At 52.6% G+C, this 21,391-nt stretch overlaps 1 protein-coding gene across 1 annotated transcript; it reads left to right on the top strand.

The window, feature by feature from the left end:
• The first annotated feature begins 278 nt into the window (after positions 1–278).
• On the top strand, positions 279–21,289 carry PIP4K2B (phosphatidylinositol-5-phosphate 4-kinase type 2 beta). The gene is made up of 10 exons (XM_061442762.1): positions 279–572; positions 9,215–9,312; positions 10,852–10,948; positions 14,403–14,555; positions 15,298–15,444; positions 15,808–15,846; positions 17,151–17,264; positions 17,537–17,795; positions 18,166–18,269; positions 18,903–21,289. The coding sequence occupies exons 1-10, from the start codon at positions 396–398 to the stop codon at positions 18,981–18,983; spliced, it is 1,269 nt and encodes a 422-aa protein (XP_061298746.1). The 5' UTR covers positions 279–395; the 3' UTR covers positions 18,984–21,289.
• Positions 21,290–21,391: the final 102 nt, after the last annotated feature.

Below are 21,391 nucleotides of genomic sequence, written 5' to 3'. Positions count from 1 at the left end.
CTCCCGTTCCTCAGCATCCCGGACTCCCCCTCCTCGCCGAGAACATGGTGCCTCCCGCTCCCCACCTCCGCCGTCCGCCGCCATCTTGGCGCCTCCTCAGCGCGGGGCCGGAGCGGGCTCGGCCGGCCTCAGCGGTGGAGCGAACCACCGCGGGGGCGGGGGGGGGGGGGGGGAAACAGGGGGAGGCGGGGACGGAACCACTGCGGGGACACCCGGGGGGGGTGTGGAGAAGCTAACGGGCCGGATCGGACCAACGGGCAAGGGCTGACAGGAGCGGGCGGTACCACCGGGGTAGGGGCGGGGGGCGTGTGCCGGCCCGGGCGGAACCATGCGGAGGCGCTGGTAGGGGGGGCTCCCGGAGGAGGGGGCTCGGTCCGGTTGCCGGTGCCGCTGCCATGGCCTCGAACTGCGCGGGGGGCTCGGCGGCGGGGGGCGGCGGGGCGGCGCTGGGCGCGGTGCTGAGCGCCAGTAAAACCAAGACCAAGAAGAAGCACTTCGTGTGCCAGAAGGTGAAGCTGTTCCGGGCCTCGGAGCCGCTGCTCAGCGTCCTCATGTGGGGAGCCAACCACACGGTGAGCGCGGGGCCCCTCGGCCGCGGACATCCTCATCCCGGGACCCCCAGACCCAAGGGACGGAGCCTTCATCCTCCTCATCCCTCGCCCCCTCCCTCCTTCCCTCAGGCAGGGCTCAACCCAGGCCCCTCGCCCCCCCACACCCCTTTACCCCTTTATCGCAGCCTTTCCCCCCCCCCCCCCCCCCCCCGGCAGTCGATCCCTTCCCTGGATCCCTGCTCCCTCCCTGGATCCCTGCTCCCAGCGCACTCCCGGGTCGGCACCGCTCCCTCCCTTCCCCGGCCCAGGGAGCCCTGTGAGGGCTCCGCTGCTTCCCGCTTGTGTCCCTGTGGTGCCGTTCTTGTGGGGCTGGGGCTCCTTCCCCAGTGTCCAGGCGGTTTGGGAGCCCCTATGGATCAAGGTGGGGTGTGTCGGGTTCCCCCCCTCCCTCCCCGGATCAGGGTGTGTTCCCTCTCCCTATGGATCGGGGTGTCCCTGTCTTTCTCACTGCTGCCAGACACGTCCCTGTGCCGGAGCACGCAGCCCCCGCACACCCACCCGTCTGCCTGCGGCCTCTTCCCAACCCCTTTTCCATCCCCTCTTCCTCAGCGCTCCTGGGTCTTTATCCCGGGATTGGGGGGGGGGGGGGAGCGATGCCCTTTTGGTTAATGCCCCTTTGTGCAAGGTGCTGGTGCCCTGAGCGCATCCCTTTGACACCCCCTGTCCCATCCCTATGGCACCGTTACAGCGCGGGGTCGAGGTCCCACTCGCACGGTGACAGTCCCGGTCTTCACAGTGATGCCTCTCATCTCCATCCCAAAGGACAAAAGGGTCTTTTGGCTCCGTTCTGCCCAACCTCGTGTTCCCTTTGACTTCAGGCTTTCGCTGCTGGACTCTTGGTTTCTCTGGGTGATGGCTTGGTCCAGGTCTCGCTCAGGAGGGGGCTCCCTTGGGAATGCCTGTGATGGCTCAGTGCTTTCATCCCTCTCCTTTGGAGGTTCCCAAAGCCAGCTTTCATGTTTTGGCTCTGGAAACTTCTCCCTCGTCTCTGATGCCAGGCGCAGATCTCGTGCTGGGAAGGAGGATTGATTTACCACTGCTCTCTCCGGGATGTGGGGAATGGATGCTGTGCATTCAGGTAGTCAGAGAACCCACAAACCTCATCCCTTCCTAAGTTAATATGCTCCTAGGGCTCAAAGACACCTATAGTGGATTAGTGGCTGTTTCCTAGAGAGTGAAAGGGATTTAAGCTTTAATTTTTGCAGGTACCAATAGCACACACACACACAATGATGAGAATTGCATTTCCAGCCTGCCTGATGCTGGAGTGAAGCTTCCAAATGTAGTTCAACGCAGCTGCCTTTCTGAGTCAAAGGATGTTCCAGTGCTTGCTTGCTCAGAGCCTTCCCAGGAAGCAGGGTAATGAGTTTTAATGAGGCTTTGATCAGTGGAGCCCTGAAGAAATGGAAATCGGAGGGATTCTTTGGAGTTTCATCTGCGGCCCCTTAGGGACAGTTGTTGCTTGGTGGCAATTACCCTTTCTGGGGTGAGCTTCTTGTAGCAGGAGGGATCTGGCAACTTTTTTAGGCACTGGATCAGGGCAATGGGATTTCTGGAGCACTTGGCTATGAAATGCTTAGGGAAAGGGAGGAAGCTGCGGTGGTGGTGAGCACAGAGCTGGTAGTGAGGCTGTCTCCAATGGGTGTTCTGAAGAAGCTGCTTCCAGAAAGGAGGACCCGAGGGGGCTGGGAAGGGGGTGAGAACGTTTCAGCTGTGACCTCCTCACCCTTGGAAATCCAGGGTTCCCCAGCAAATTCCTGCTGGTTTTCCTCCATCTCTCTGCTGCCGATCTCGGTCTGGGTTTGGGTGACTCCTGTGAGTGCCCGAGCGCTGTTGAGGTGGCTTTGATGGCACTTGAGCTGCTGCTCATCCCAGTGTGCGGCTGGGAGATGGTGTGGGTGCTTTATGGGAAGTGGGTGTGGGCAGGACCTGTCCTCGGGGGTACCATGGAGCTTCATTCAAAACCTCTTTTCTGGGGGGTTCTTTAGTATTCGGCTCCTGCGCCACGGCTTTACAAGGAGAGGTGAATCTCTTGGCTGTGCCTGTGGAGCCCTCCCTTGGGGTCTTCTATAGCAGGAGGAGATGCATGGCTGTTGGCGCAACCACGAGGCTGTGCCAGGGAGATCCTGTCCATTTGGGATGAACCTTTTAGTGGGCAAAGCAACCAGAACACCCATTTTCTCCAATCCACCATTTCTGTTGACTGAAGGCATTCCCTTGGGTCCATTAACCGAGTCTGGCAACAGCTCGGCCCTGCCTTGTGTTTAAACAAGCCTGTGAGCAGCTGGTGTGCATGCAGACAGTGCTGGCTCTGGAGAGGATCAGGAGCAGGGATGCTGGCACACCAAGAGCAGGAGCTGGTTTCTGGAGCACCAGTTTGGAGCCTTTCTGGGTCTTAGCTGTCATGGGGCTCCCCAGCCAGCGTTTAAACTGCCTGGATTGGGATTGGGGTGGGACTGGGGCTGGTTTAAGCAAAGCCAAATGTGGGTGGGATTAGTCCAAGAGCTCACTTTGGGGCTAAGAAACCAGAGAGAGGAGAACTTGTGCAGCTAGGAGGGAAAAGTGGAGTCCCAGAGGCTCACTCTTGATGTCTGAGTTTGCTGTCAGGTGCTGGGGAATCCAGCAGCCGTGGCCATGGTTCCTGGGGAAGCTCTGCTGTCGTCACGGCATTGCAAGAGGAGACTCAGCTCCTGGGGCTGGGCTCCGTGCGTGTTCTCCATCCATGCCCTGGCTGGATGTGCAAGGAGGGGGGAACGTTGGGATGGTTCTGGAAGGGAGAAGCCATCTCGCAAGAGGAGCGAGATGAGCACAGCAGCGTTGTGTGATGCTCTGGAAACCATAGAAACGGTTGTAAGGTGCTGATTCTACCAGGCACTGGGATCCCAGGGACTTGTTGGAGAGGTGACTCTTGGATCCGTTTGGCGACAGCCCCCGGAGCTCTGTGGGTGTTGGTAGGGAAAGGTGGGTATAAACAGACCCCATGTTTGTGGAAATGGGTAGATCTCTTCCTCTTGCTCTGTGGATCTTGCCCAGGGCAGGCTCCTGCTCTCCCTGGATCACTGGCTGAGGCACCAGCACGTCTGGGACCCTTCAGAGTGGTGCTGGTGCAGAACGCAGCGATGGAGTATTCCAGTGGAAGAACTGGGATTTGCAGCACGCTTCTCCCTTCTCTGCAGCACTGGGTTTGGTGTTGCCAGAGCAGCATCTGCCACAAAGCAAGCATTTAAGTCCCATCAGTTGGTGCTGGCACAGGGTAAAGAGTGTGGATTTGTGCTTTCCGGCACTTGCTGTCTGCTGTGCCTCTGATTGACCTCTGGAGAGTGCAACATATGGTGATGGATGATCAAGGCCCTTGCTCTGAACCTTCTTATCCAGGGACCTCCTGTTAAAATAGAGATTCCAGGAGGCTTTTTCCTTCTTGGGCCATGGAGAGAAGAGGTTTTCCTGGGTGGTTCAATAAGGAAAATGGGGCTCAGTTGCCTGCTCTGCCCCTGACTCGTGTGGCTGAGGGTGGTTGAAGCAAGGGAAGCACTAGCTCTGCTTGCCTGTGCATGGATGGGGAGGACAGATGCTCTCCAGTGGTCCTGAGGCCCTGCTGAGGTGCTGGGGCACAGCCTGCCCCACATCAGCAAGGCAGCACTGACCGATTCAGCCTGTGCTGCAGCTCCATCGGGATGCAGGATCCTTTGCAGCAGGCTTCAAAGTACTTCCTCAGGGCAGAGGTGGGTTTGCTGTCACTGGGCGATGCTGCTTTTCCCTCTTAAAGCCCAAAGTGTCCCCAGAGCACTGAGAGAAATCAAGATTCATGCTTCCATAGCACTGCATGGGGGGGTATTAGCTTGGATACTGCTTAATCATGCTTTAATTCATGGAAAACTCTTTTTTCCTCAAATCCCTGCACAGAGAGCCCAGCAGAGGCAAAGTTTTGCTGCAGATGTGAGTTTGTCTCCATGCTGAAGTGATTTTTCTATGTGTCTTTTACCTGCTTCCCCGGAGGATTCTGAAGTTTAACTAATCCTCACAAAGCACTTGGAAAGTCTGCTTGAAAGACTTGGAGAGGGGCAAAGTATTTTTCCTTCCCTGAGCAAATTCCTGGTGTAAAGAATCCTGGAGAGGAGACTCACACACTCCATCATCTGGCTCTTGTTAGTAAACAGCTCGCATTTTCCCATCAATTTACTAATGGTAATTGCTACTCTGAGGCTACAGTCAGGTTTTGAAACCAAATCCTGCCTGGCCCATTTGTCCCTGAATGACACACGCTATTGATGTGTCTCGGAGTGAAAAAGGACTTGGCTTTGGTGGGGAAGACAAATTATCAGCTATAGATAAACCCAGCATCCTGCTGACTGCTCTTGGTCTGCAGTTCCAGTGACTGGAGAGTAAAAGCTGATCAGACAGAGGGGAGGGGGCATTTTCTAACCCACTGTTGCCCCAAGCCCTGGTCCCTGCTGCACTGGCCTCTGCCTGCCTTTCCCTCTCCGATGGCTGTTGGACACAGCAGGCAATGGGCTGCCTCACCTCTCTCCTGGCCGGGCTGACCTCGGGATGCAGCGGACTCCTTGCCTTGCTTGGGAAGTGGCTCCTTTGTTCTCACCGTAGGGGGAAACCAGCAGGGAAATGTGAAGCATCTCTTTCTTCCCTCCCCTGCTGGTGCCTTGGGAAGATGTCAGTTGGTTTGGCTAAAATGTGTCTTGGTTTTAATGCCTCTCAGAGCCTGGCACGTCTGAGCCTTTTGTGAGGAGCATGTCCCATTCACGCTGTCCCTCCTGGGGAAGGGCAGCAGTGGCAAATGCTCTTCTTCGTGGTGCTTTCAGCCTGGACTGGTCCCTGTCAGGTTGTGTGTATGTCCCCTACCCAGGGGAACAGAAAACTGCTCTAAGAGGACTGTGCAAAACCAGGGGCTTATTTTCCAGAGGATTCAAAGGTAGATGGTGAGATCTGAAAAGCTGGATGTGTTACAGGAAACCTGCAGGGGCTGGAGAACAGGGCTCAGGACTGAAGAGCTCCTGCTCTACATCAGCTGGTCTTAATTCTGGTCCCTTGGGGACCATTAAAGCATTTGATGGGGAGGTGTGGACCCCCCCCCCCCACCCCAGGCACAGGCTGTGGTGCAGCAGGACCTGCTCCTTGCAGCCACTGTGCTTCCTACAGCAACCCATGTGGTGAGGGACCGAGGTGTGTGATGCGGTGCTGTCTGTGTCTGCTGCACCTCTGCTGTCTGTCTTGGCTGTGTCTGCTGCCTGGCTGTGTCTGCTGCACCTCTGCTGTCTGTCTTGGCTGTGTCTGCTGCCTGGCTGTGTCTGCTGCACCTCTGCTGTTGGCTGCTGCCTCTTCCAGAGACCCCAATCCAAGACCTCACTGTGCACCTTGTACCCAGAGCTCTCCCCAGGTCCTGGCAGGGACAGACCTCCTGCAGCTGGGTGACGGTGTCGTCTCTTTTATGAGCACCAGGTGGGTCAGACCCGTGGGGCAGGGCTCCCCAGGGGCTTGCTGGCCACCTCATCACTCTGCACCTTGCTGTGACCTTGCCTTCTGTAGCAGAAATACTCCGAGACACAGACTCTGCTATATATAATCCCTGCTCCACGCCTCTCCCTGGGGAGAAGGCGAGAGAGCAAACATGTGCCAGGCGTTCGTCACGTTGCGCTCGGAGGCTGCTCACATTCCAGCATGATGTGATGATGAGCCGCAGGAGAGGATCCCTGTCCTGTCTGCTGCTGCTCTCCTAGGGTTTCACTTGGCACCGTGCTGCAGGACCTGGCCTGATAAGCCTTAGGAAGGGGAGCTGGATGCTGAGCCTTATACTGTGAGGAGGGAGGGGTTGGGATATCCCTATTGAAGGCAGTGTGGGGGCTTCCCATTCCAATCCCTTTGACGTCCTGAGGAAGGCATCGAGCGCAGGAGTCACTGTGGGAGCACACAGTGCGTGTCCTTTTGCTGGGACAAAACCACCCCCCACCATTCATGTTTGCTTTCAGACTGGTGTCAGGAGCAAAGGTGCAGTGACCAGGAGCTGCCTTGCGTGGTGGGGAACAGGCCATCAGTGACCAGTCAGTGATGCAGAGCCTGGCACAGACCCCTTCTCCCTGTCTCCTCCAGGAATCCCAAAGCATCCAGAAAGCTCTGCTGACTGCAGCTGAAAGGGGGGGGAGAGGCTTCCTCAGAGGGGGATTTTTTCACTGGTGTCAGGCTGTTTTCCCTTGGGAAGAGTGGGGGCATCTTCTAAAGGAGCCGAGGAATCCTGGCGCACCGTTTCTGCCAGTCAGGAGGGTTGCAACAGGTACAACATTTGCTCTGAGCTTTGTGCTTTGGCAGAAATGAGGACATCCAGAGACGTCTTGACATCTCACTTTGCTAACGTTTGTGTCTCAGTTCCTGGCAGGGAGGAGACTCTCTCCAAATGGCTGTTCCCTCTCAGCATCCTTCCTCCGCTCGGGAACAAGCTGCTAATAGCTGGGAAGAGGCTGAGGACAGGCGTGTGGAAGGAGCTTCCCCTCCTGTTAGACAGCAAGAAATAGTGGCTGGAGGCAGCTACAGAATGAGCTGGTGCCCTGAGGGGAAAGTCAGTGCATGGAGCTGCTTGATGCAGCTCCCGGCAGGAGCTGGGAGCTGGACATCAGCATCTGGGACGTCCCTTTTGCCTTCCCTTTCTCCTACCTACTGCTCAAGGAACAGCCCTGGGCAGGATTGAGCCTTTAGCTGAAGTCAGGGGGTATTTTCCTTCCTGCTCCCATTGTGATTACAAATGATGGGAAGCCTGTGGCATTATTCATTCATTTGTGCAGCATTCTCCATACATCCCAAAGCACTTTATGGGAGTGCTTAATGCTCCTCGGTGCTGCTGTAAAGGAAATCCAAGGCAGAGCTTTAATGAGCACCATCTCTGCTCTTCACGGAGCCGTTCCCGGTTTACTTCCCGCTTATCTGTTGTGTGGGATGGCAGGCTCTGAAAATAGTCATCTTTTCTCATTGCAGTGTGTGTGTGTCGTTCTCTCCCGTCTGACATTTGTTAAATCTGCTCTGGTTTTGTCATTGGGAATGATGGGGAAAGGATGGGCTAAATCCATACCCTGTCAAAGGCTTGCTCAGAGCATCAGACAGCTCATCACACGTCTCTGGAGCTGGGGCCTCCCTTGGCCTCCTTAGGTTCAGATTAGACAGTAAAGAGGCTCTTCCCTGGGAGGGTGCTGAGGCGCTGGCACAGGGTGCCCGGAGAAGCTGTGGCTGCCCCATCCCTGGCAGTGTTCAAGGCCAGGTTGGACACAGGGGCTTGGAGCAAGCTGCTCCAGTGGAAGGGGTCCCTACCCATGGCAGGGGTTGGAGCTGGAGGAGCTTTAAGGTCCTTCAACCCAAACTGTGTGATTCTGTGTTGCTGCAGAGCAGCTCCCTTTGTGCCTCCTTTTGTTTCTGCCTCCAGAGGTGCTGTGGCAGCAGCTCTTTGGACAGTATTGTGTGTAATGTTGCATGCAGGGAGCAGGGAATCCCGGAGCTGGAGTCCATGTCCTTAGGCTGATGGCTTGGACCCTGTTCCCAGGCAGCAGGGAAGTGCTGGTGGTTTCCAAGCCTATTGGAAGTCACTTGCCCTGCCCAAGGTGTTGGTGTTGGGAACAGACTCCAGGCCTGACTCCTGTCCAAACCCCGCTGTTGCCAGTGTTGGCTGCTCCTCTCCAGCATTACCTGCTTGGCACAAGAGTTATGGGAATGGAGCTGGAATGGAATGACTTCCTCAATCCAGTGGGTTAATATCAGTTCAGAGGGATGGGACTCGTGTGATTCCTGTGAGGTCCATGTGAATGGATGACACTGGGGCTGTCTTCAGTGCTGCCTCTTGACCTGCTCTTGAATCTGGCACAGCCTTGTCAGTGCCTGGGCTTGGCTGGAGCAGGGTGGCCACATCCAGCCCAGAGGTGGATTCTGTTCTTATGTGCTAGGTTTTTACCAGTGCTGTTTCGCTGCTGGGTGCTGTAGCATGAGCCTGGCTGTACAATAGTAGCTGCAGGTTCATTCTGTTGCTTCCCTTATTCCTGTGCTTGGCACACGCATGACTAAGGAGCAAAAACAATCTAGTGGAGTGACTCATCCCTTTCGAGAAGGTGGGATAAGAGCAACAAGAGACAGCAAAAGCATAGGAATAGCAGCCACAGGGGAGCTATGCTGTGTTGCTCCCCCCAGTCTGCTCTGGCCACGTTGGAGGCTTCGGTCATCCATGATTTGTGATGGTGAGAACTGGTTAAGAGATTGGCTGATGCAACATTCCCTAAATAAAAGCAGAGGGGATTTATTTAAAACAGGAGATCTGCTATTTCTGTCGGTTTGTCTCAGTTCTAAGCTGTGTCTTGGATGATCAGCGGAAGGTGAAAAGATGGAAGAGCTGAGGTTGGCTCAAGAGTGCTCAGCACATGACTGACTGAGATGCTTCTACCGCTTGTAACCACAGTGTTCTCCAGGTTGCTTCAGCACAGCAAGTTGTTCTAAAAGTCTAATGGGTTTTATTGCTTCCAAACCAGCTTCTGGGGTGTTTGGCATCCCTGAAGTCCATTGACAGTAACTGCAGAGCAGTGGAACTTGGGGTTTGAGTCTCTGTTTCCTTTCTCTTTTAGATCAACGAGCTCAGCAATGTTCCTGTCCCTGTCATGTTAATGCCAGATGACTTTAAAGCCTACAGTAAGATTAAGGTGGACAATCATCTATTCAACAAGTAAGTAGGTGCTTCCCAACTTGTTTGTCTCTTTGCTGTGGCACGGTGACGGCCTTTTGGTTTGTTCCCTGTTGCAATGGCAAGAGGATATGGCATGGCTGCACACATGCCCCAAGTCTGTGCCCTGCCCAGACCCCTCAAGAGGCCATGGTGAGGGTCAGTTTGTCACTGAGATGCTGTCTCATGGTTTGGTTTATAGCCTTTGAGGGATAAGAAGTCTGATAAGACCAGGCTCAGAAGTGGCACCACTGCAAAGCAAGTTATATGTGGATAACTGGACTGGACAGTTTAGAGTTCACAAGGTGTAACTTGTGCAGCAAACTCCAGCCCTAGGGCCTTGGAATCTTGGTTATGCACAAAACTGATGGAGGACAGTGACTCCTGCAGTGTCCTGTCTGGGTATTCCCCAAATCCCATGGAGCATGGAACAGAGGGCAGGAGTTTTCTCTCTGTGGCCTCCCGAGTTCCTTGTCCCTTTGGGACTGTTCACAGGAGACAGCTGTGAGGCTGTGTTAAACCTCTGGCCCAGGGGTTTTGTCTGGAGTTACCCCCTTTTCCTTTTCCTGGAGATGAAGGTTTGGAATCCCTGGGGAAGCCGTGGTTGTGACTGATGCTGAGCGCCGTGTTCTCCACCCTGGCTCTGTGTGTGTGTGGTGCTCCCTGATTAATGCTTCAGTTTCACTCAATTTTACAGGGATCAGCGTTGAGGAGTGGGAGTGTGATTCAAAAGTTTGTCTTCCCTGGCGCTTACAATTTGCAGTATCTGCTCTTCCCTCTTCTCCTACAGAGAGTTTGGTTTCCCACATATTAATGCAAAGGATTCTCATTGAGAATGAGCTGCCAACATCTCCCACTGTGTCCAAGCAGGACCATCCTCTCTGCTTCTTCCCACTGGGCAGACAAAGAGCTCTGCTAGGGAGGAGATGGCAGCATCCTTCAGCCATGGGGAATGCTGTGAGGTGTCCACTGTGCTCTGGGGAGGCCTGGCAGCAGAGCTGGCTCTGGAATGCTGGGGTCTGGAACGCGCCTGGCTGGAGCTGATCCCTGTCCTCTCCTTTGGGTTCTGGGTCAGACGGTTTGTCGCGTGTTGACCTTTCTTTTGATGCACCAGTGATCTGATCTGATCTGAAATCAGAGCTCCCCCCTTCCTTTCCTGCAGCTTTTCCTCTTGAACAGTAGCAGTGTGTTGCAGGGGGCAGCTGTGTTACTGAAGGGAACAAAGCAACAAAGGAAGGGGAAAGAGAGAAATGGTTCTGTCACATCTGTGCTTGTGACAGGGGAGATTGTTCTGTTCAGACAGACATCCTCATGCAAAAAGCCTTTTAGGCTTGCAAATGTTCCTGTGAGGAGGTGACTCTTGTAGGCATCCAAAGAAACAAGCTACCCTCATGAGGGTAAATACATGCAGAATAGGGCCCTCGTAGGGAGGAGGGGGCTTGGCTATGCCGGGGGGGGGGTTAGCAGTGAGGTGGGAGAAGAATTGAGTGTGATTTCCCAAGCTGATCATTGCACAAGAATCTCTTTTCTGCTTTGCCCTAGGGAAAACCTGCCAAGTCGCTTTAAATTTAAGGAATATTGTCCACTGGTGTTCCGAAACCTCCGGGAGAGATTTGGGATCGATGATCAAGACTACCAGGTACAGTCTCTTCTCTCCCTGCCCTCCAAACACCTTTCCCTGGGATACAAGAACCAAACCGGCAGAGGAGATGTGATACAACATTCTCATGGGGCCAGTTTTTAGGGGTTTATTATCACAGTTGGAATGGGTTTCCCAGAACCCCAAGGGCTCACAGCAGCAGAGTAGATCTTGCTGTGCCAAGCACTGGGCAATTGCAGGATGAAAAGATGGTCCCCGCTGCAGAGAGCGTGCAGTCTAGGCAGGAAAGAAGAGGCAGCAGATGGCTGCAGACAGGCAGGAGCTGGAGGATAACCATGATCTAGTGCAGAACATCTGCAAGGAGAATGAGTCTGCCGTGGCTTCACAGGTTCGGGTGCTGCTTTCACCAAGTGTGTGCCAAGGATTGGTGCTGTTGAATTGGGTTTATCGAGCTGGCTGCTGCTTTGACCCCAAAGGCCAAAGGCTCAGACTTGCCTTGGAGGGGAGATTTTCTTGTATTAATACCACTAAGCTTAAATCCAGTGAAAGAGATGGCACAACTCTTGCTGCTTGCAGGAGCTGCGTAGTAGCAGGCTGCTTGGAGACCTCTTAAACTGGGGGAAAAGCCAGTGCAGAAGAAGAGGGTGGCTTTGATAGCTGCATGGCCTTTAGCAGGCTGGGGTTAGGTAATTAAACCCGGTGTCTTTGGCATGGCTGCAGTTGATAAGGGCTGGCAGAGCTCCAGTACTCGCTGCTTGAGGGCTTCAGCTAAAATCCTCCCTGGAATCCACCAGCCCAGAGAGGCACCACAGCACTGGAGCAGTGGGTGAGTGGCACAAGCTGCTTGCTCTCTCCCTTCTTTGCTTCACTGCTGCCTGTGTTGTGAGGAGAGGAGATAGGAGCAGGGCTGTTCCTGCTGATCCCACCGCGCTGTTTCCTTCTGGGAGTGTGTGTGTGTTCCCATGTCCACATACATCTCCCTATACCCTCCCCAAGCGTGTCAGAATTCTCCCAGATTGTATCTAGATTATGCCTGATCTCAGTCTGTTTCAAGGTTAGTATCATGAAGAGATCTGTTTTCTTAGCCCATGGCTTGCTACATTGGGAAGATGCTGCATCTACTCCATGCAGTCTCATGTATGGGGCAGCTGTGTAGCGCCTGCATCCCATCCTCTGCCTCATGGTCCAGACCAGGAGGGGAGCACACCGGCCTCTGTGAGAAGGGGTGACCTCTGGGGGTACCAGGCTCGATGCTGGGGCTTTTTGCTGCTTAGTTTCATTGTCTCAGCTGCCTCTCTGCTGCCTGCCAGGGCTCATCCCACTCTGCTGCCTGTTCTCAGGCGTGCTGGGCACTCGGAGGCTGTTTGCTCAAACAGAGACGTGTTTTTCAAGCAGAACTGACAGTCAGCTTTGCTTTTCTTCTGCAAGGGGCCAACCATCCCCAGGAGGAATGGCAAACGCTGCCTGCTGCAGCTCTGGGCTGGGTGAGTGCCCATGAGCTGACAGAGACAGAGCTGAGCCCAGGTTCTTTGCGCTGTCCTTACCTGCGAGCTGTGCACGCAGATCTCTCCTGCTTGTGATGGAAGAGCTCTTCTATTTTCAGGACATGCTTTTCTTGAGCACATGCCTGTGAGATTATTGGTTTCATTTATTCCCTCCTCCCCTCAGGCTTGTTCTCTGGGCACCGATGGTGCCAGAGAGAAGCAGCACCAGCACCTTCTGGGCTGTTGGCAGTGGCTCATGCCAGGCTGTGTGTGGCTCTTGAGGGGGCTGCTTGGCCAGCAGCACCCTGCCCCTGGGGTGCTTGTTGGTTCTCACTACCTGGTTTCTCTCATTGCCACTTTAGCTGTCGGTCTGAAGGATTACTTCTCCCATCTTTGGCTCTTTAGAAGCCGGCAGCTAGAACAGAAAGCAGAAAACATTTATTGAGCTAAATGCAGGTGGGTAAAATGTGATGGCTTCAGTGGGAATGGAGCCAGAATGCTAAATATAACACCCCAAGTGGGGAAGAGGTGGGAGTGACAGGAAGGGAGCGGAGTAAACCGAAGGGCTGTAAATTTGGTCATGTCCATATGTGGTCATGATTTCTGCTTCCCAGCTCTTCTACCAGAAAAGCTCTGTGGTTTTGAGGTGAGGGGTGATTAAATTGTGGAGCACGGACTCATTTGCAAATGTCAGTAAGAAGCAAAGGGGCTTTTTTTTTTGTTTGCCTTTCTTTTCCTGATGGTTTCTAAAGCCATTGGCAGGAGCCGAGTTTTTCCCCTGCTTCATTAAAGTTTTAAAAGCTTTAAATGCTTCATTCTGAAAGGAAACCTCTGAGCTCACTTGCAGCGTGACATGGTAAATCCCTCTTTCACAGCAGGCTCTGCTCGCCTATCTGTCTGCAGAAGAGCAGGCTCCCTCTGCTGCCTGCTCCTCAGAAAGCTGAGAGGAGGAGAGAACAGTAACCAGCAGCTAAAATACACAGCATGAAATGCATTGTCCAGCCCTGACATCCTAAAAGACACTCAAGACCACCACCAAGTATCACTGTTTCAGAGCACAACTCAATTCTCCCCGTCTGCCTGCACCAGTGGCAAGGAAACAGCAGTGAGAGCCACCACTGTTGGCTGACAGAATGGTTTCTAAACCAGCACTGGTGACTGGGCTCATGGAGCTGGAAGGCAGCTGCTGGGGAGTGACACAGGAAACAAGCAGGAGACTGGGGACCTGTTTGACTTGGTGTGGAAGGTGTGAAGAGCAGGGGCTCCAGCAGTGGGATGAGGCTCCTTACCTGGGGAGAGGCTTCAGAACGCGTTGGGGCTCAGGGAATGTTGTGGATACTCTGCAGTCTGCCTGGGATTTTCCAGTCGTGCTGCAAGGAGGAAAAGAAGCTGCAATGGCTCGTTGCTAAGGGTGGAGACAGGGATATAAAGACAGATGCTGCTGGTTGTCGGAAGAACAACCAAGCTATTTATACTCCCAATCTTTTTCATCCCATTGTAGGAAGAGCAGAAGCTGAGGGTGGCTTTTGCTTCCAGGAGGACCTGTAAAGAATTCCCAGACAATGGTGGTTTTGCCAGTTTAGGCTGCTTGAGGGAAAAGAAGGCCATTTCCTTCACTGTATTCTGGTTTTCTTTAAGCCTTTAGAAATATCCTGACTGTTCTTAAGCTTCCAGGAGGAAAAGGAGGCTTGGCCTGTGTATGAAAAGCTCTTAGTAAAAAAACCTCATCAAAAATACATGCCAGGTGGTGGAGTGAACCAGGTAAATCAATAGCTGGGTTAACCTGAGCACTCAAGGATGCTTCCAATGGTCATGAGTGAAATGCTCTCCGAAGCTTGGCCACCGTCACGCTTACAGTGGACCACAGCATCCCTGGGATGTGTGCTGTTCCAGAGCCAGGGTGTGGAGCTGGCCCAGCTCCCCCAGGTCTCATCTGCTTTTGTTTCTTCCCCAGGGAGGTGGCAGCTTTGGCTTCTCCTCCCCACTTTGCTCTGTTCTGGTTCCCTCAGAACTCGGTGACACGCAGCGCGCCGGTGAACAGTGACAGCCAGGGCCGGTGCGGGGCCCGCTTCCTCACCACCTACGACAGGAGGTTCGTCATCAAGGCCGTGTCGAGCGAGGATGTAGCAGAGATGCACAACATCTTAAAGAAGTACCATCAGGTACGGTGAGTCTGGAAGCCTGGCGGGGAGGTGGCAGACACCTGGGGGAGCATCCGCTGATGGGGAGCTGGAGCTTGGATCTGCAGCGTGCGACCTGGCAGAGCTTGCAAAGAGCTGTTGCAGGAGGAAACGGTGTCTCTTAGCATTGGAGAGCCAGTCACGGCACAGCTGCCTGTTTCTTCTCAGTGCTGAGCCCCTTCCCAGCTCACCCTGTTCCTTGTATTGATGAATGATGGGTCACTGGTACCTGAGATCCGTAGACATGCTCCTAATTCCATCCTTTGAATTAGACTTCCCAGAGGAGCCAGGGAGGAGACAGGTACACGCAGCAGGGAAGGGAGGGCAAACTGGGACAGCTGGAAATGTCCTACCCTTGTCCACATTATCTGCCAGTGGACCTTCTCTTTGCTTTCTCTTCACTCACACAACCACAGGAAGTGAAGTTTAGCCAGTGCCAACAACACACTCCCTCTGCTGTGGGTCATGCACACCTAGTCTGCCACAGCAGACATGCACACACAGTGGGATGCTCTGTCTCAGCTCAGGGCTGGAAGGTCCTTACAATGCCCTGACTTGCTCTTCTTGAGACCCTCGGAGCCATTTGCAAGCCTCTTTCCTTTCCCATCGGTGTCAGATGGCTGGAACTGGAGGCTTCACTGTCAGCATCTTGCTGAGCTGTCAGAGATGGGTTTGTGTGACAGTGCTGTCTTCCTCTGCCCTTCCCTTCCCTGCCCTCCTCCAGTTCATAGTGGAGTGTCATGGGAACACCCTCCTGCCTCAGTTCCTTGGCATGTACCGGCTCACCGTGGATGGAGTGGAAACCTACATGGTGGTGACCAGAAACGTGTTTAGTCACAGGCTGACTGTGCACAGGAAATATGACCTGAAGGTGAGGGTTTGGAGGGCAAGGCATGGAGCTGAGCTCCTTTTCCAGAGTGGGGGGAGTTGGTCTTTGTGACACCCATTTGACCATGTCCTGGGCTTTGGGTTTTGTTCAGGGGAAGCAAGTTTGGGGGGGCTGTGGATGGAGCTTCTCCTGGAGCTCAAATGTTGTTCCATTCCCACAATACAAGTGGCCTTTGCTACACCAGGGAGACCCATAAGCGTACCCCGGGCATGAAAAAGGGGCTGAGAACTGATGTTAAAGCTGCTTCTGTTATTTTTCTGCATGGAGGAATTAAATGGGGTTGAGGAATTCTTTGGGAATGTGACACATAGTGCAGCAATGCTCTTTTCTTTATTCTTTTATCAGGGCTCAACAGTATCCAGGGAAGCAAGCGATAAAGAGAAGGTATGGACCATCCCTGGCCAGCCTTTCCTTCCTCCAGGTGGTTGGAAGCACATGGATCCAACTGACTTCCCTTTTCCAAAGGGGTATTGAGCACGGGATATTAAATGGGCCTTGAGTGATAACCTGTTTCTGTCCCACCTTTCAGGCTGTGCCCAGTAAGTGCTCAGGAAGAGATGGTGCAGATCTGATGCTGCCCTACCCTGCTCTGTTATATTGACACTACCAGGAATGGGGGGAACTTGTTGGGGGACAATCCCCCATGTACCCAAGCCCACATTAGTGCAATGGTGTCTTTACAGAAGGATTTCTTCATAGCTCTCCCTGAGTACCAGACTGAGTCAGGTCAGCAGTTAGCTTTTGCAGCAGATGCTTCATAAACCAGAGCAGCTCATCTCAGGCTCTTGGCTATCTCAGTGTGTTATTCAGTTTGGTTTCTGGTGCCATTAGGGGAACTTGTGACTAAGAATCTGCCTCTGCAAAACTTTGGCTGTGATGCTGCTGGGAAAAGTCCTGTAGAAATCACAGTAGTAACTCACAGTACTACATGTTTTGCACATAGAATGTTCAGGTTTGGGACCACAGGGTATGTCTGCTCCAGCCTGGCCTAAAATTAGATCTCTGGTGTGAGCCAAGGATCTCCCATTTACACTGAATGCTCTGGTGTCAAGGCCCAGCTTGCTGGCTCTTTACCCCCCCAGCCTTTGCTGCTGCTGCACTTTGTCTCAGGCCATTCAGACTAGATCTGTCTAAAGCCACCAGACACTCATATGTCATTCTAAGAACAAAATCAATGAATTCCCAGTTGTACAAAGGGGTTTCATGTTCTTCCGTGGCCCTGAGAAGTGCTCAGGGCCTGCTGCAAGCGCATTCCTCCCAAGAGCAGTGGGTTTAAGCCTTTCCTCAAGTCTTCTGGAAGAGAAGCATGTTTTCCCCAAGCCTTCCTCCAGCCAGAAGCCAACAAAATGGATTTCTTTCCTATTGTGGGAGCTGGTTGGGCCACCTCTGGCTGGAGCCCAGCTTTGGAGCTTTCAGCCTGCAGCAGCCTTTGAAGTTGGGTTGTTTTCTGTGTCTCCCTTCAGTTTCCCCTTAGGTCCAGCTCAGCACATGGATTCCCTGACAAACAGTGTGCTCTGCCTAATGCCGTTTTCATACTTAGTGGACAGGATGAGCCACTTCACCTTATAAACAGCCAGAACACCCTGGTGCAAGGCCACGCTTGGTCAGAGTCTCTGTGGCACTCCATGTACCAGCCCTCCCCCAGGAAGCCGGGCTTTGGAGAGTCTGACCCAGGCTTCTTGTTGCAGGCCAAGGATCTACCAACATTCAAGGACAACGACTTCTTGAATGAGGGCCAGAAGCTGCACGTTGGAGAAGAGAGTAAAAAGAACTTCCTGGAGAAGCTGAAGAGGGATGTGGAGGTAGAGTTTCCTGGGGAGGGGGGGGGGGGCGGTGGCTTGTAACTGTCTCCCATAACTGGGTCCTCATTGTGGCCTCAGTAGTAGCTGCAAAGGATGCCATTCCTGGATCAGTCAAGCAAGTACAGTCAAGGATATGCTGGTTAGATTCTCTGGAGTCTAATAAGGGTTTAGCTCTTGCTACAGCCCATCCTTAGGGGGATACTGGCAGGGTAGGACTGATAATCTCTGATCCCACGTGGATGCTGCTGTTCTCACTCATCTCTTTCTCCCAGTTTTTAGCTCAGCTGAAGATTATGGACTACAGCTTGCTGGTTGGGATCCACGATGTTGACCGAGCAGAGCAGGAAGAGATGGAAGTGGAGGATCGGGCAGAGGACGAGGAGTGTGAGAACGATGGGCTGGGAGGCAACCCCATCTCCTCCTATGGCACCCCCCCTGACAGCCCTGGCAACCTCCTCAACTACCCACGTTTCTTTGGGCCCGGGGAGTTCGATCCCTCTGTCGACGTCTATGCCATGAAAAGCCACGAAAGTGAGTATCCTGGGATGCTGGGAAGCCCTGGAGGGCAGAGGGGGGGTGTCCTGTGGTCTGGCTGGGCTGAATGGAATGGGAGGACTGTGCACACAGAGAGAGGGATTCTGCCAAGTGTCTCTCCTTTGCCGTGCAGTGCCTGGTTGTGGATGGTGAGAGTTGGAATGGGTAGATGTGATGCTTGGAGAGCAGTGGCATGGTCAGAGAGCATGTGGGCCTCTAGTGTGCTGTTTCCAGTCCTTCTCTACCCCTTTACAGCCTCCAGCTCCTTGCTTTCTCTGCTGTATGCAGCAAAGCAGCCACGTATTTCTAGAGGAGGGGGGCTTTGCTCAGAGCTCAGGGTGTGCTAGCGACTCTCTTGCCTTGCTAGGTGCCCCCAAGAAGGAAGTGTACTTCATGGCCATTATAGACATTCTTACGCCATATGATGCGAAGAAGAAAGCTGCACACGCTGCCAAAACAGTGAAACATGGGGTAAGCAGCCACCCACTGCAGGGAGGATGGGCTTTGGGGCTTCTGCTTTGCCTGCGTGCGCATGGGTGATGCCTCCTGACTCTCATTTTTCTATCAGTATGGAAGTTCTCCAGTGATTCCATGGCCAAGAGCAGCTCTTCCCTCGTTTAGCATCTTCTCAGACTGTCTTGCAAAGGTTTTCCCAGTTTGGGAGGTGCTTGATTTCCCTGGTGTGACACCAAATTGCCTCACAGAGCAGAATAGACTGGCTTGCAGTTGGGCGTGATACCCTATCCCCATCCTGGGGCCAGTCCCGCTCCCTAGTAGCAATCCCAAGCTTCCCGAAAGGGCTTGGAAAGAGCCTGGTTTAGGAGGACATAGAGTTTTTCATGCTCCTTCCAAACCATATGAGAACAAATCCAGTGCTTTGACTCAGGGGTCTGCAGAAGATCCAACTGGACCTAAAATCAGTTCCTTGGGGATATCTCTTGACCTCTTGATGGGTTTTTTTCCCCCCTAGAACCTGCAGTTTGTTATGGGTCTGTGCCAGGCTGTGCCGACATGATCCCTCCCTTCTGTCCTCCCTTCTCTCCCCTTGGCACTGCTGCCCTTGGAGGAAGGTGTTGTGACTCCTGTCTCCTCTCTGCCTTGCAGGCTGGGGCAGAGATCTCCACCGTGAATCCAGAGCAGTACTCTAAGCGCTTCAATGAATTTATCTCCAATATCCTGACATAGTCGTCTTCAGCCTTCAGCGAGACATGAAGAGGAAGAGGGGGCTACTTCCAAACAGAGAACGCAGCCTGTGACACTAAAACAGACACTGTAGCAGCATGTGGGGTGTGCGTGTGTGTGCGCGTGTGAGTGTGCAAGAGCGAGTGCGTGGCACTGCGTGACTTAAGAGAAAAACTCATTCTAGGTGCACCCTCCAACAGTCCACTTGACCCAGGTGGAAAAGTGGGTTTTTATGTTAACAGAAGTGCCCAGACACAGATTTGAGGGCTTTTTAAAACAAGCAAAGTGCATTGTTTCAGCACTGCTCTTTCTAATGACATTTTCTCCTCTCCGATCAAGAGAAGCCCATAGGGATATGATACGTGGCACTGTCTAGAAGGGGTCGCTCTAGATCACGTTCAGTGGGAGTGAGGCAGTGCCTGGTTCCACAAACTACTATTTTGGGGGTTTTTTATTACTGGACTGTCTTTACCCGAAAGACACACAAACCCTTTTATTTCCCTCTTGGTAGGAATTGGAAGGAAACTAGCTCACCATTTCAAGGACAGAAAATACTACTCTGATAAGGAGGAGTCGCTGAACTTTAGGTAAATTCAGACTGGGACACTTTATGCTTTTGGGTTAATTTAAGCAAGACAAACTTTTGTAACTGCACTTGGTTTCCAAGAAAGATGAGGGAAATGAACATCTACCAAAGATGATCACTTAAAGAGGTGTAACTCCTAGAACGGAAAGAAACAGGTATGAGAAGTAGTAGAGGCATTGAATGACCTCAGATCATAATGTGCTCGGACCCATTGTGCTTTAATTTGGCCAGCTATGAAGATTTCATAAAAGGAAAAAGAAAAAGGCATTTTGTACCTGTAGATATGGGATATATTTGAGTATCCGGAGCGTTTCCCTGTCGCACCTCAGTCGGGAATTACCGTGTCTCTTAGGTGACAGCTTAACATCGCACTTCCGCCAGTGTTAATCTAGCTAATGTTCAGTCTTCCTTACTAGCCCCATCTGCAACAGGTACTTGAATTTGTTTCCTGACAGAGGTTCTTTGCTTAGGTGGTTCATTGTTCACATGGCAATGTGACTTGCACACGAAGGAATTGGACTTCGCTACCAGTGGGGAGTGCTGGGAGCTGGGACTGCGGAGCGAGTCTCCCAGCTCCAAAGGACTCAGGACTTGAGCTGTGGTTGGTTTTACTCTTCTCTGCTCCATACCCCTCTCTAGAGCAACAGTCAAGGAGTGGAAATGTTTGAACACTTGCGCCAGGTTATTCCCTCCCCTTCCTCCTCCCCTTTAAGGAATTGGAACTTATTGGAGTGACTGAAAAACGTCCTGTTTTGTCTCCAGAATGCTTGTACTATTTCTCACAGCCAAGCTTGTCAGACTTGCTTTGGGTTTCGTTAGCTCTGCTGCACACCACTTACAGATCTCTTGGTTCCTTTTTTTTAATTGTCTTTCTCTTTTTTGAAGCAGGATTTAGTGTTTTGAACAAACCTCTTGCAGTTGAAACATGTTGCTTCTCTGCCTTGAAACTGTTTTCACATATGCCTTTGTTTCGGGAATAAGCTGTTTCGAATGTCTGTCCTGTGCTGTAACACGTGCTACAGTTTGCTGTGTGGAATTTGGTCCTTTTGAGAGATAACTGGTGCTCATCACCTTCTGGTAATTTCCCTAGCCTAAACCTAGCTCTGGTCTGGATTCTGAATGTGGGCTTGGGGTTCTCGTAGATGTTCACACGCACATTTGTGATGTGAATCCCACAGGTCTCAACGTTGAAGGGGACAAAAAGGGGCTGAAGTCTCAGCCCACGAGAGTGCACTGTAAATAGAGTCTTTAAGAAAACAAGAATTCACATTAGGGGTCATAACGGGATCTGAATCTTTTCCTTCATTCATGGGTCATTCCCTTTGACACGGGACAGATCTCTTCTCCGCTGGAGTCCGGTCCTTGTTCTGTGTGATGTGGGGTTAACACACCATTGTCTGGGAGGCCTGAGAGTCTCATGTCTTAAGGTGTGTAGCTGGAAAAGCCACAAAACAAATGCAGCTATGAGAATGCTTTGAAAAAGGGAGGACTTGGAGGGTATCATCAGCTTGGTTTTGTGGGCATTATATTGGTTGCTTTTCTCTTAAAACACTAAGCACTTAAGTTTACTATCGGAAATTAAATACCAATCACTTTTTATTCTTGACAGTTATAAAACTCTGCATTGAATCTGCAACTTTGGCCTGGTAAGTTTGTATCCTCCTTTGGGGAAACTAGCTGGGACCTTTGAAAGGCTTGAAATCATGCATTTGTAGAGGAAAAACAGAAGAGAGAAATGGGGGGAGGAAGAGAGAAGGGGATGAGTGAACTGCAGCCATCCTACAAAGCAAACAACCCAAAGAAAGTCAGCAGATGAAGCTTGCAT

This window comes from Pezoporus flaviventris, unplaced genomic scaffold (genome assembly GCF_033815535.1).
Source record: "Pezoporus flaviventris isolate CSIRO_AGI_PZ_B2104156 unplaced genomic scaffold, CSIRO_AGI_Pfla_v1 ptg000252l, whole genome shotgun sequence".
In the NCBI taxonomy this organism is placed as follows: domain Eukaryota; kingdom Metazoa; phylum Chordata; class Aves; order Psittaciformes; family Psittacidae; genus Pezoporus; species Pezoporus flaviventris.
Note: the sequence above shows the minus strand (reverse complement) of the source record. Positions and strands in the feature narration are given on the sequence as shown.